Consider the following 15,834-nt stretch of genomic DNA (forward strand, 5'->3'; position numbering starts at 1 on the left):
TAGTTCAATAAGTCATTTTCAGAGGCTATTTCTCTATGTGGCATCAGTACACATTTTGTTCTCTAGATTTCAATATTTAAGGTGGTTCACTTTTGTGTCACATTGGGTGGAAAATCACAGGGGTGAGAGGGGAACGACTGGCCGTCTTCACCCACCTACACTCTGAAGAAAAGTGGAGGGTCATTCAGAAGTCCAGCCTCCAGCCTAAAGTGTGGGTGGGCTGAACTAGATCCTACTGAGACTTCCACTGTCAGTGGAGGTGGAGGTGGGATCATGTACAACACTATTGTGCGACAAGTCTATCTGATGAGTTGCCAATGCCAACACACCCTTCCCCACATCAGTGCCAGAGCTTCATAGTGCATGTTTCTGGGACTTCAGGCAGGCCCATGCAGTAGGCCTTGTTGATTCTGAATCTAGGTAAGTCCAGGAGTTTTGGGCTGGATGGTTTTTGGCAATGTGGAGAGGGGCAAGGTGGAAGTGAGGGTAGAGGGGTTTGGGTAGGAAGGAAACAGATTATTATCTTCTTCAAAGGGGTGGCACCCCCCCCCCCGATGGACAAAGAGCACCTTCATTCCCACCATTTCACCACTTCATGAAAAAATTGTGTATCCCAAGTCTGCCTGACTGCACACACAATAACATATTATGATGTGTCTCGTGTTGTGCCTTACAGTTAGTATGTCTGTATACCTCTAAGAGAATCACTCATGAAATCATCACTATATTAGCTGAAGATATACAGATCTCAAATTCCATATTACCTTAGATCACTTGGAAACATGATATGCTTCTGGAAACCTGTTTCTGTTGTAATGTAAAAGCTTACCAGTTAGGTGTAACACATGTCTGTTGAATTTTCAGTACTACAATATCCACATCTGGTTTCTCAGGTTACAAGGAGGTAATACAAGCATTGCTGCATCCAGTAAATCACTTTGTTAGATGCAAACTAACACCAAAATGCAAAGTATAATACTGGAATTAATTCAGCTTTAAACAAGCTTCATTAACGTATTTTGGGCACACTGCTGATTTTGGCCCTCACCCACCCTCTACTATTGGAATGAGCCCTCAGGTGAGTGGGGAAATGATGGGTTAGATACCTGGCCTGCATTAAATGCCTCTCTCTTCCCAAAATCATGGGACATTTCAATCCATACCATTGTGGCAGTAATTAAGTAATTCAAAGAAGTCATCACCACTTTAAAGGGTTTAGGAACTAATTGATATGCCCTATAGTTTTGCTCTTGCCTTAAAAATAAAGTATTCACATTCAAAGGCAATTTTTTTTTGTCTTCACCAGCAACGTGTAAGTCCTCACCTGACTTCCCCCAAGTGCAATGGTGGAAAATTGTGGGCAGGGAGCTGACAATTTTATTTTATTTTTCCTGCAGGCCACATCCTTTACTGTGGGCAAGGATATTTGACATACAAAAGTAGCAACAAGAGATGACTCAATTATTTATGACTTTTAGTTGAACTTCATCATTTTGAATTGCATTTACCTCTGCTGCATCATAGGAAAAGATAAAAAAAAAGATTTATCCCCCAACAATAATTCTACTTCTTTAGTCGTAACATTTATCTGTTAATGATGCTGTGGAAATGTAGCAAAAACACAATCCCTACAGTGTGGAAACAGGCCCTTCAGCCCAGCAAATCCACACTGACCTCCAAAGCGTATCTCACCCAGACTCATTCACCATTACTCTACATTTACCCCTGACTATTTTAGCTAACCTACACATCCCTGAATACCATGGATAATTTAGCATGGCCAATTCACCTAACCTGCACATCTTTAGATTGTGGAAGGAAACCAGAGCACCAGGAGTAAACCCACCCAGACACGGGAAGAATGTGCAAACTCCACACCGACAGATACCCGAGGCTGGAATCTAACCCGGTTTCCTGGCACTGAGGCAGCAGTGCTAACTATTGAGCCACTGTGCCATTGATTTTGATTGTGGGAGATGGAACTATTATTGGCTTTTTCAGAGGCCTCAGTAGCTATTCATAAAAGTTGCAGGGATTATAGCATGGAGTGAATAATGTTGTAGGTCATTTTTAATTTCCTAGCATTGCTCTGCCATAATGAAGGTGCATGCAGAAGATATCGTATTATTATGTTGCAGAAGTTCATCAATGTTGAGTGTCAGGGTTACAATGGATAAAATATATATGAATAATAGACCGACTTGGTTTAAACCCTCTACATTTTTTTAGTAAATTACTAAATGTTTAAGTTGTGAACTAAGATGTATAAATTGCAGCTTTTTCCACTTTGCAGCAGTGCAAACTTTAAAAGCCTGTTGTTACATGCTCTCCCTATTATCTAAATTCCTTGATTGGGGTTATTGTTGATGCTAAAGGTAGACTGCCTTTGAAACGAGAAAAGAAACACGAGCAACTTTCAATGTATTTTCTGTCCTTGCAGTCTCCACCATGATCAGCCAGCCAAGTTACCTGCCATTCATAACTGCTTTTTTCTCTATCACCTATGAGAAAAAGCAACAACTGAACATGTTTGCCTTTGCAATTGAACTCTGACTTAAAGTCAACAATGCTATTGACACAATGCACAGGTTTGTTCCTTAGCAACATAGCATAAGAGGCAGCAGCAGAATATCTCTTGCACTGAGGCTTTCTCTGTTATAGAACATAGAACAGTACAGCACAGAACAGGCCCTTCAGCCCACGATGTTGTGCCGACCACTGATCCTCATGTATGCACCCTCAAATTTCTGTGACCATATGCATGCCCAGGAGTCTCTTAACTGTCCGCAATGACCCTGCCTCCACAACTGCTGCTGGCAATGCATTCCATGCTCTCACAACTCTCTGTGTAAAGAACCTGCCTCTGACATCCCCTGTATACTTTCCTCCAACCAGCTTAAAATTATGACCCCTTGTGTTAGTCATTTTTGCCCTGGGAAATAGTCTCTGGCTATCGACTCTATCTATGCTTCTCATTATCTTGTATATCTCAATTAGGTCCCCTCTCCTCCTCCTTTTCTCCAATGAAACATGTCTGAGCTCAGTCAATCTCTCTTCATAAGATAAGCCCTCCAGTCCAGGCAGCATCCTGGTAAACTTCCTCTGAACCCTCTCCAAAGCATCCACATCTTTCCTATAATAGGGCGACCAGAACTGGACGCAGTGTTCCAAGTGCGGTCTAACCAAAGTTTTATAGAGCTGCAACAAGATCTCACGACTGTTAAACTCAATCCCCCTATTAATGAAAGCCAAAACACCATATGCTTTCTTAACAACCCTGTCCACCTGGGTGGCCATTTTAAGGGATCTATGTACCTGCACCCCAAGATCCCTCTGTTCCTCCACACTGCCAAGAATCCTATCCTTAATCCTGTACTCAGCTTTCAAATTCGACTTTCCAAAATGCATCACCTCGCATTTATCCAGGTTGAACTCCATCTGCCACCTCTCAGCCCATCTCTGCATCCTGTCAATGTCCCGCTGCAGCCTACAACAGCCCTCTATACTGTCAACGACACCTGCAACCTTTGTGCCATCTACAAACTTGCTGACCCATTCTTCAATCCCCTCATCCAAGTCATTAATAAAAATTACAAACAGTAGAAGCCCAAGGATGGAGCCCTGTGGAATACCACTCACCACAGACTTCCAGGCAGAATATTTTCCTTCTACTACCACTCACTGTCTTCTGTTGGCCAGCCAATTCTGTATCCAGACAGCTATGTTGCCCTGAATCCCATTCCTCCTGACCTTCTGAATGAGCCTACCATGGGGAACCTTATCAAATGCCTTGCTGAAGTCCATATACACCACATCCACAGCTCGACCCTCATCAACTTTTCTAGTCACATCCTCAAAGAACTCGATAAGGTTTGTGAGGCATGTCTAATCGCATCATAGGACTGACCTGACTGATGCTCAAGAGGAGATTTAACTTCGAGGGGACCTAGATTGTGTCGAATATAGACAGTGGCTTTTCAAAACTCAACATCTGGATAACATCATAGAAAAAGATATGGAAAGATTAAGTGAGTTGGCAAAATTTGGTCAATTAAGAATAATGTGAGAGAATGTGAACTTATCCCCTTTGGCAAGAATCACAGAAGAGTTAATATGCAAGTACAACAAGTAAAAGTTAGGATGCAGGGACATCACTATTACCAAGTTCTTCTCCAAGCCACTCACCATCCTGACATATAGAGTCACAGAGTCATGCAGCATAGAAACAGACCCTTCAGTCCAACTTGTCCATGCTGACTAGACATCCCAATCTGACCTCCTACCATTTACCAGCATTTGGCCCATAGTCCTCTAAACCCTTGCAGTTCATATATCCGTCCAGATGCCGTTGAAATATTGTATTTCTGTTCTTCACTGTGGCCAGGTCAAAATCCTGGAATTCTCTCCCTAAAGGCATTCTGACTCTACCTACAGCACATGGCTCAAGACAGCAGCTCACCACCACCTTCTCAAGAGGTAACTAGGGAGGGTAATAATAAATGCTGGCTATCCAGAAATGTCCTCATTTCACGAGGGAATAAAAAAATGAGGAAAGCTAATTGAATATTATAATTTACCATGAGGGGAATTGAATAGAAAAGTATGGAAGTTACACTTCAATTACAAGGATTACTGGTGAGGCTGCATCTGAAGTGCTGTGTACAGTATTGGTCACCTTATTTGAAGAAGGATGAAAATGCATTGATGCTGGTCTGAAAAAAGCTTTATTAGAGTAGTACCTGAATGAGCTGGTTGGCTCTTGAGTAAAGGTTACATAGGCTTGGCATGTATCCACCGGAGTGTGCAAGGATAAGAGGTGATTTGATTGAAACTGATAAAATTCTAAGAGCTATTGACTGGATAGATAATGGAGACAATGGGAGAATGTTATGGGAGAATCTATGGGAGGGGTCATTACTTAAAATTCAGGGGTCACAAATCTTAAACCAAGATGAGGTGATTTGTTTTTCAGAAGGTATAAATCTTTGGAACTCTCTTCCATAAAAGATTGTGGAAGTAGAGTCCTTGACAATTTTCAAGGTAGAGCTAGATTGTTCTTATAATTATGTTAAAAACAACTGAAAGTTTACTAGCTTCATTCGTGGGATAACAAACTAATTGAGAAATATTGACTCGACTGGGGCATATCGCCATTCAAGTAGAGAAGAATGAGAGATGATCTAATTGAAATACATAAGATTTCAAGTGAGATTGCTAGGATTGATATTTCCTTTCGTGCGGGATACTAGAATTAGGGGATACAGTTTAAGAATAAAAACCTCAATTTTAAGATGTAGATTAGGATCTTATTTTGCTCTGAGGGTTATTACCATTCAATTCACTGAATACACTAGAGACTGAGTTGTAAAATTTATTTAGAGTTAGACCACTGATAAACAAGGGAGTCAAGCTAATTTTTCAAAAGTTTGTTCACACAAGTCAAGTGTCCTGACTGCCATTGAGAAGGTGGTGGTGAGCTGCCTTCTTGAATCACTGTAGTCCTTGTGCGATGCTCAGTGCCATTAGGGAGGGAGTATCAGGATTTTGACCAAGAAATCCTGAAGAAACGGTGACACACTTTCAAGTTAGGGTGGTAAGTGGCATGGAAGGGAAGTTGGAGGTGCTGTCATTCCCATGTATCTGCAGTCCTTGCTGTTCTGGATGGTAGTGGTCACAGGTTTGGAATGTGCTCTCCAAAGAACCTTGGTAAGTCACTTCAGTGGATCTTGTAAGTGATACGCACTGCTGCTACTTAGTATTGATGGTGGAGGGAGTGAGTGTGGTAGCTTTGTCCTGGATGTTGTCAAGCTTCTTGACCGTTGTTGGAGCTGCACCCATCAATGGAAGTGAAGAGTATTCTATCACACTCATGGCTTGTGCTTTGTAGATGTTGGGTAGTCTTTGGGGAGTCAGGAATTATGGCTATATGCTTCTGACCTGCTTTTGTAACCACATCATTTCTGTGGCTATCTAATTCAGTTTCTGGCCAATGGTAACCAGCAGGATATTGATAGTGGTGGATTCTGTTCGTGATGCCATTGAATGTCAGGGAAAAATAGTTAGATTCTCTCTTGTTCAGGATGATCATAACCTGGCATTTGTGTAGTCTGAATGTTATTTGCCTCTTGTCACCTCAAACTTGAATCTTGTCCAGCTCTTGCTGCATTTAAAAATTGACAGCTTCAGTCTCTGAGGAGGCAAAAATGGTGCTGCACATTGTGCAGTCATCAGCTGTCATGATCCTAGATAATGCCATGAGACAGGTCAGACCTGAAAACTAGCTTGATTGGTCAAATTTTGATTTGTTTTTATTTAACAAATTTTGTTTTGATTTTGCACTGAACACCAGAATTAAATGCTGTTGAATTCTAACAGTAAAACAGAAGTATTATATGCAAAAAGAGTAAAATAGAATAAACCAAGTTATTTGCATATAACACATTTTGAAAAATTCTGAACACCATGATAAAATACAATCCTATCTATCCCAACACTGTGATCTTAACATAAGTTAACCGTTATTCAAATTCCCGTTCGTGAGCATTTACTTTTTCCTTTATTACTCACAAAACAGAACTTCAGCTTTCTCAAATAATCCTTCTAGGGTCATAAGAATGTAGGAAATAGGAACAGGCATAGGCCATTTAGCCCTTCAAGCCTGCCCCACTGTTCAGTAGGACATGGCTGATCCAACATTCCTCATATCCACTTGCCTGCCCTTTCTCCACAACCTTTGATGCTCTTACTGGTCAAGAATCTATCTAAACCAACCTTAAATATACATAAGGACTCTGTCCCACAGTTCTCTGTGGCAAGGAGTTCCAAAGACACAACCCAATGAGAGAAGAAATCCTTCCTCATCACGGTCTTAAATTGGCACCACTTCATTCTGAGATAATGCCTTTGATTCTCCAATGAGGGGAAACATTCTTGCAGCAGTTAATCCGTCAAGTCACTTAAGAATCCTATATGTCTTAATGAGAATGCCAATCATTCTTCTAAACTCCAATCTCAACCTATTTAGCCTATGCTCAATAAAATGTTCCCCCCATACTAAAGATCACCCTAGTGAACATTTTCTGAACTGGCTGCAATGAAATATCTTTCCTTAAAGAAGTGGACCAAAACTGCTCACAGTTCTCCACATGTGGTCTTCCAAGTACCTTGAACAGTTGCCATAAAACTTCCTTACTCTTATTCTCCAATCTCCTTGAAATAAGGCCCAACATTCCATTATTCCTGAGATGCTGCCTGGCCTGCTGTGCTTTGACCAGCAACACATTTGCAGCCAACATTCCATTAGCCTACCTGATTACCTGCTGCACCTGAGTGCTTTCTGTATTTCATGCACAAGTAATGAAAAGCCTCCTCTGATCTCAAACTTTCAAAATAAAATCCTTATGCTGAGATAACCTAGTACCTAACTTTTCTGAACTAATTCCTTTCAGTTGGAGAAATTCTTTCACACATCCAACTTCAGCATGGACTTCTGTAAACTTAAGGCGAAAGCTTTCCAAGGTATGAGTTTTTCCTCTAAGAGGCAGAAATCCTGATCCTTTTCTACTGAAGGACTATCTCTATAGCTACTTTCTTTAAAATTCTTGGTAGAACCCAGAGGAATGAACAGCTTTTTGCCACATTAGTTTCTCTCATAGTTTCTCTCTAATGATAAAGTTAAAAATCACACAACACCAGTTTATAGTCCAATAGGTTTATTTGGAATCACTAGCTTTCAAAGCGCTGCTTCTTCATCAGGTAGTTGTGACTTTGAAAGCTAGTGATTTCAAATAAACCTGTTGGACTATAACCTGGTGCTGTGTGATGTCTAACTTTGTTCACCCCAGTCCAACACCAGCACCTCCAAATCATCTCTAGTGATAGATATGTTTATTTTCCCCAACCACCACCCCCCCCACCCCACCCCCAACCAATCATATAACTTTGATTCAGATAAAGACTGGTTGTGGATGTTAAACAATGGACATTGAAGGAGACCCTGGGCATTCCCAGGAGTTTGTGATATAAGCTGCTTCAAATTATACATTCACTCATAATACTTCATTGTTTTTTGATACTTTTTGTAAGATATTGCTTTTATTGTGAGATCAGAGTTTGGGGCTGAATCAGATTTTCAAAATTATTTGCGTAAACAAGACAAATCATCATCCCACCTTGCACTGAAAAGTCTATCCTTAAAACTTTGAGGGATATAGAGAAGAGTTGCAATAGTCTTAACTGTGGGGTTATTAGGACCAATTCTAAATGAACCAAAAATTCTAGAATATAAGTTTTGAAAGCAGAATAAGCAAGTAAATGATTGATTCCGCACTTCTAAACATATTCTTACTACTTGACCTGCAGCTGAAGTCCAGTGTGAAATAGAGCGGATCTTTGAACTAGCAAGAACACTGCAGTTAGTAGTCCTTGACGCAGATACAATCAACCATCCGGCTCAGTTGGGCAAAACCTCTTTGGCTCCTGTGATCGTCTATGTGAAAATTTCATCTCCAAAGGTATCGTGACAGATGCAGTTCAGTTTCAACTCTGATTTTGTTTTTGGATCTTTCCTTCGCTTTTCCCAACATCAGTTTATGTAATTCTGCAAGGGCCATCAGCAGAAGGGGGAATGTGGGTTTTTACTTAAACGCAATTTCAAAGGTGGTAAAATGTATGTTAATGGCATGGAAGTGGCATCACAATTGTTATCATTTCCCAGGATTCCATCAACCATTCACAGAAACCGTGGAAGGAAGGGTTGACGTTTAAGGGTCTGAGTGTCTGTAGAAGAGTAGCCACCAACACCTTTGGGTTTTCCAATCTTCCTGTTTTGTCTTGCATGTAGGTTTTGCAGAGATTAATAAAATCCAGAGGAAAATCCCAGGCTAAACACCTGAATGTGCAGATGGTTGCCGCAGACAAACTGGCTCAGTGCCCGCCTGTGAGTAGTTTTGATCATTCTTTTCCTCCATGTATTGCACACAATTACTTACTATAACTTATTTATTTCTTGAAAACCAATTGATTGACATTTTCACAGCACTTCTTGAGCATGAACACAGTGCATAGTAAGCTGCAATAAGAAAGGAATTATTCAGCAGCCCTGACAGAATGAGAGGAGGGAGAAGCAGACAGGTTCAATCATTCTGTGAGGCCTGACATCCTGCCACCAGCTAACAAGCAGGAGAGGACCCTGCCTTGGTGCTTGGTGGGACCGCATTTTATCACCAATGGCCAGTTAAGTGACTGCCATTGGCTGCCTTCAATCCATTCAGCCATTGTTTTGTTTAATAGCCGTCACAGTGCCCTTGCTAGTGTGGGCCTTTGCTGAGATTGCAGTTGTGGTGAACGGGCGCAACAATGACCTTGTAGCCCTGAAGCAGGTTAAACAGAGGAGTAAGTCAAAAGTCATTAAAAAGTCCAGGTTATAGTCCAACAGATTTATTCAAAATCACAAGCTTTTGGACCACTGCTCCTTTGTCAAATGAAGTAATTTTTAACTTTGTCCACCCCAGTCCAACACCGACATCTCCAACTCAAAGCAATGGAGTGACAGCGGTATAGATAAAGCAGTACACCAGCAATGAGGTGGCCCTCTCTGGACCATAGGAAGGCTCCCTTGCTACATTTCATGCAGTGGAGGATCTCAATAGAGGCAAGAAATGACCCTTAATTGGCCATTTCAGAGCCCAGCTCAGTGGTCTCTGCGAGGGCAGACAATTTTCCTACGCTGGCAAAATAACATGGCAGTGCAAAGGTATCAGACATAACTCCTTGACACTGTCCCATATCACTTTGCAAGCTTCCCCCCTCCTTAGCCTTCCTCAAAGCAGTCATGAAATTCCAGCCAAATGGACAATTAGAAAAAGAATGTGATTTATTCAGGCTGGAGAGACAGAAGTATAGTAGATCTGTGGTAGGGTGGACAACAGGATATATTTATATAATATATATACAAAGGACTGCTGGAATGTCTTAGAAACAAATTAATGGCTGTAAGTGGACAAGTGTCAATCAGCCTTTGTCATGTGGTAAAATGTAATGGGCTGAGATCGCTGGAAAATTAACAGCACATCATTATTAATGTGTAGATCAGCCAGAAATTCAGGTGGTTAACAAATACAAATCGAGTTTCGAAGTCAATTTATGCCACTGTGTTGCTTCAAGCATAAACAGTAACAGCACGTCTTCATCAGCCATCCCTTTATTAATAGGAACTTGCTGAATTTACAGATTAAACACCCTCTAAATTCATTGCAGAAATTTAAACCTGGCAATTAAAATCATAAGCACCCTTCCAACGAAATGATAATTATTATCAGAATGCCATTCAATCTCTAGCTCAGAAATCTTGGAATGTTTTATTCATCCTTGCATGAGGTAAATTGTTCAAGATTTATTTTTAAATGCTTATTTTTCCTTTGTCACTTTTTTTCTCTCTCAATGAGAGCGAGCTTTCCTTTTTAATTAGAACATACAACAGTACAGCACAGAATAGGCCCTTCAGCCCACGATGTTGTGCCGACCACTGATCCTCATGTACGTACCCTCAAATTTCTGTGACCATATGCATGTCCAGGAGTCTCTTAAAAGTCCCCAATGACCCTGCCTCCACAGCTGCTGGCAACACATTCCATGCTCCCTATCTTTGTAGCTGACTTGACACATTCACTGACCTTTCTGCTTCTTTCTTGAATTGTAAGTACCAAAAAAGAGAGAGAGAGAGAGAGACTGTTGGTTTTGTCATTTATTGAGAGTACCGATGCCTCATTGCCTTTTCCAGACTTTAATCAATTTACAATTCCATCAAGTTAGAGCAAGGTACAAGAAAAAGTCTAAATAACAGCATATGGACGAGATGTCCCGCTCCAGTGAAAACCAAGCCTGTGTTGTAGGTTTAATCCTTTATATTAGCCATGACAAAATACGAAGTTCCTTGGAGTTGCTTACACTTTGCCAATATATTTTCACCAGGGGTATATTTCACTCTTAAAATGCCTGGATTTAATTTAATGGGTTTGTTCCTGATTCCCCTCCCAGAATAGAGGATGGTTAGGTATACTCTATTGATATCTTAATTATTTTAAACACTTTAAATTCAAGGGAACACAAATTAAATTTATGCAATTTGTCCACATAATTTAACTCTTTGTACAATACCATGGCATGCTGTCTCTTTTACCTATAATCTCTTGTTGATAGCCTTTTCCTACCTTGGCTCATATCTGTTGCAGCCTCAAATTGCAATGTGTAAATGTTTACTTTGTTGAGGGTTGTGTGGAGCATTTGTATCTGTGTAAACAAGCAAAGTAAGAAAGAGGGTGTTGGGGGAACGGAGGGCGGGGTGTTGGGGGAAGAAACAAAAGGTTAAATGTATATAGAAGAATTTACGACAATTTCCCCTTTTATATTTTCCTTACAGAAAAGTGAATAGAATAAAATCTTAAACCCAAATATTTAAAGCATGTTATAACAATTTTCATTCCAATTCTCCTCAGCGAATCTCTATTTTTTAGTTAAAGTAAAATTTTATGCACATGATGGGTTAAACTCAGTTACTAGGACTCTTGTGGCTCAATAGTAGAGTTATAGAGGTATATAGCACAGAAATAAACTCTTTGGTCCAACTCATCCATACTGACCAGATATCCTAAATTAATCTAGTCCCATTTGTCAGCATTTGGCCCATATCCCTCTTAAGTCCTCCCCAGTCATGTACCCATCCAGGTGCCTTTTAAATGTTGTAATTGTACTAGACCATTTCCTCTGGCAGTTCATTCCATACATGCAACACTCTCTGAGTGAAAAGGTTGCCCCTTAGGTCCTTTTCAAATCTTTCCCCTCTCACCTTAAATTGTGCCTGCTAGTTTTGGACACCCCTACTCTGGGAAAAAGACCTTAGCTCTCACCCTATTAATGCCCCTCAATATTTTATAAACTTCTGTAAGGTTATCCCTCAGCATCTGATGCTCCATAGAAAATAGCCGCAGCCTATTGAGCCTCACCCTATAGCTCAAACCCTCCAGCCCTGGCAACATCTTTTAAATCTTTTCTGAACCCTTTCATGTTCATTCCTATATCAGACAGGCCAAAATTGAATGTAGTATTCTACAAGTGGCCTAATCAATGGCGTGCATAGCTACAACATGACCTCCCAACTCCTATACTGAATGCACTGAACATTAAAGCAAGTATACCAAATGTCTACCTGCGACTCCACGTTCAAGAAACAATGAACCTGTACCAAGGCCTCTTTGTTTGACCATGCACCCAGGACCTCACAATGAAGTATGTATGTCCTGCCCTGAATTTCCCTTTCAAAATGCAGCACCTCAATATTAATTTAAATTAAACTCCACCTGCCACTCCTCAACTCATTAGTCCATCTGATTAATGTCCCATTGTACTCGGAGGTAACCTTCACTGTAGTGCCCCTACCACTGGGACCAAGAGGCCTGGGTTCAAGTCCCACCTGCTTCAGAGGTATGTATGAACATTTTTGATCTGTCCTGCAAAAATAACGTGAATTATTTGTATCTTAACAATACAATCAATGTAGTTACTACTAATGCAATGAAGAGAGCAAATTGTAATATACCAAATGTATTAAACAATTAGAGCTAAAATATACTATTTTTGCCTGAACAAATCACAGCTTGCATTCCAATTTTCTTTACACTGAAAGAAAAATAATTGAAATTTCTGCCATTTCTCTAGGAATTGTTTGATGTAATTCTTGATGAAAATCAGCTGGAAGATGCCTGTGAGCATCTCTCTGACTACTTAGAAGCTTACTGGAGAGCAACCCACCCTCCTAGCAGCAATCCTTCCAATCCTCTCCTCAGCCGGACAATGGCATCTGCAGCTCTTCCTACAAGCCCAGCACCAGTCTCCAATCTACAGGTACATGTTCTTGCTTCTCTCCAACCTAATCTTCATTTCTGGGATACAGAGGAAGATGGAAAAAGCAAAGAGATCTGTGACAATCACATTGCACTAGAAATGAAGACATTTAAATATCTTCCTGCTTCAGGATAGTATCTATACAAAGCTGTGTTTAAAACGCAAAGTGTTCATTTTGCCAGCATATCCTAATGGGCAGGAGCTTTACATGAGAAAATCATTTAACTTTGATTGCAGTGGTTGTAATGAATCAAAGTAAAGCTAACAAAGGAATATTGAATGATTAAAGGGTAGTCTGTATTTTCACAGGGAATTTCTTGACCTTAATGTGAACTGGATATTATTGACTTGTGGTTTGGAGCCTGCATGCTACTTTTTTTTTCCAAAAAAATCAAACCATTCAGCTAATCAGTTTCAAGATGTAGATGTTTGAAGAATGATGTGGTGTTAAACTTCTGCTGAAAAGTACTCTCAAGAATATAACATGTTGCTTGATTTAACAAATTTCACTGTTAGTATCATGGTACTAACATTTGGTTAGTTTTACTTGAATGCACTTTGACAGTAATTTATTTGCTTCAGTAACTAAGTGAGAATGCATATTATATTATAAATATTCGTAAAAATAGGCATTAACTTTACTAAAGCCAATTGGAAGCTGGGTTGTGTAAAGTGCATGTCTGCTTGCTTGTAAATTAATCAAGTTAATGAAGTAAATTCCTGAATTTTGAAATTCTAACTGGATTGTTGCATGGTGTGGTACTAACCAGGTTGAACAAAAGCAGGGAGAGCAGAAACCACCACCTTCAGGACCAGAGAGAACTGCTTCGCAGGAGGAAGAGAAACCACCAGAGGCAGTGAAAAAGTCCCAACATCGAACTTCTTCCTCTGCAAAGCATCACAATCACCGCAGCACTGCGAGTCGGGGCCTAGAGAGACAAGAGACATTTGACTCTGATACCAAAGGCAGCAGGGATTCTGTGTATATAGAACCAAAGGATGATTATACAGATAGCGCTGGTGATCATTACAGCTCACACCACAATCATACAGAAGAACCCCAAGGGGATGGCACCCACAGGCATAAAGAGTCAAGGCATCGTTCTAAGGAACGAGACAGAGAACAGGATCATAATGAACGGAACAAACAACGTAGTCGGCATAAATCAAAGGATCGATATTGTGATAAAGATGGGGATGTTGCATCTAAAAAAAGAAATGATGTCAATGAATGGAACCAGGATGTATACATCCGCCAATAACTCTGCCTACAGCTGCTGTGTCCCTTTAGTTAGTGTGTGCGTGTGTGTGCGTGCTTGTGTGCGTGTGTGTGTGTGTGTGCGTGCGTGCGTGTGTGTGTAAAAGAAAAAGTATATATTTACCTGATCAGTCTATAAAGTTTATTGTACACTTGAGATTTCATACGAGTTGTTGCTGAGGCAGCATGGAATTAAATTCAATATGTTTCATTTTAAAACATGGTACAATTACAGAACTGCTAGTGTGATACTGTGCTGTTAGTGTTATTGGTTTGATTTTGATTGCTGCCAGCTGAACAATAACTGTTACTAGCAAACTACTGTTAATGTTCTTAAGCAATGTATATGTGGGGGAATAACAAATTTTCCTGGGTATCCAGGAAAGTTTGGATCAGCTTCTACTGTAGTTTACCATTCTTTTTCCTCAGAAGTTTAATTTCTGCATTCTCAACTTTTATTTTTGAATGAAATATTTACAAGTTTAAAAATCACCCTGGCTTATATCTGTAGTTGGGGTGGGATTGAGGAATTTAGTCTTGCCTTACACTTCAGAGTTAATTAGGAGAAAGTATTTTCTAAGTACAGGTACTATGTACTGTATATAGACTATGTTTCTATTTGTACTCTACATTTAGAAATCATTTTAAAAATAATATAGTTTTAGTCACTATATCTGCTTCAAAGTCTGAAAGAAGATGGATTTCCCCTTTAATCATGCCAACTATGATTGGCTCCTTTTGAATAATTGGTACTTAAGAGTTTTCATTTCAACCCCTCCCTAGCTTTTGAAATTCAGAACTTAGATGCATACGTCATCGATCATTGGGTGGGAAATTAAATATATAATATATTATATAGAGACATATATTGTTTAGAATTTTTTTGTAAAATGCTAATCTTAACTGACAAAGCGGTTTACTTGGTAAGTCTAAGTTATATACCAAATACTGAATATTATGTACGTTATATGATATTTTTCTGGTTAGGAATTGCCTGAGGGTTCTGTGTTATTGTTCCTTTGTTATAAACTATCCAACTTCTCCAAATAGCTTTGTCTTATTGCTTAATGAGCATAAGATGAGCTGTTCTGGTTACTGTATATGCACATTTGTGGAATTTATTTTCAAAATCCAGTTTGTAAGCATTTGTATATATATATATGTATATATATAATTCATAATTGCCTTTGTAGATATTGACAGTAGATGATCTTGTTGCACTGTTTGATTGAGTTATTTATTTAACTGTACAAATGGTGACTCTACATGTTAACTGAACATGTGGAAATGCCATTTCATGAGCAGGAACAATGTTCTATTGTTTCTGTTATGTAATGAAGAAACCCTTATTACACCACACACACACACACACACACACACACACACACACACTGAAAGAATTTACTGATTTTTCTTAAGTAAAAATGAAAGAACTGCAGATGCTGTAAATCAAAAATAAAAACAGAAATTGCTGGTAAAGCTCAGCAGGTCTGGCAGCATCTGTAGAGAGATATCAGAGTTAATGTTCTGGTTCCGGTGACCCCTCCTCAGAACTTCATCAGTTCTGAGGAAGGTCACTTGACCCAAACATTAACATTTCTTCCTGTTTCAACCATCACACATGATTATTTTAAATATTCTTACATAGAGGCTGTCCATTCTCTGCCTTCATCTAC

General features: G+C 39.7%; 1 protein-coding gene across 4 annotated transcripts in view; it reads left to right on the forward strand.

Annotated features, from left to right (window-relative positions):
* LOC132815784 (voltage-dependent L-type calcium channel subunit beta-2-like) overlaps window positions 1-15,254 on the forward strand; it is a 325,455-nt gene extending 310,201 nt beyond the window's left edge. For all 4 annotated transcript variants that reach the window (XM_060824978.1, XM_060824981.1, XM_060824979.1 and 1 more), the window contains 4 exons: window positions 8,362-8,513; window positions 8,843-8,938; window positions 12,715-12,900; window positions 13,671-15,254. In XM_060824978.1, the coding sequence (XP_060680961.1) occupies window positions 8,362-8,513; window positions 8,843-8,938; window positions 12,715-12,900; window positions 13,671-14,162 (926 nt within the window). In that variant the 3' untranslated portion in view covers window positions 14,163-15,254. The remainder of the gene's footprint in view (window positions 1-8,361; window positions 8,514-8,842; window positions 8,939-12,714; window positions 12,901-13,670) is intronic.
* The last annotated feature ends 580 nt before the right edge of the window (window positions 15,255-15,834 follow it).

This window comes from Hemiscyllium ocellatum, chromosome 5, assembly GCF_020745735.1.
Source record: "Hemiscyllium ocellatum isolate sHemOce1 chromosome 5, sHemOce1.pat.X.cur, whole genome shotgun sequence".
Lineage (NCBI taxonomy): Eukaryota > Metazoa > Chordata > Chondrichthyes > Orectolobiformes > Hemiscylliidae > Hemiscyllium > Hemiscyllium ocellatum.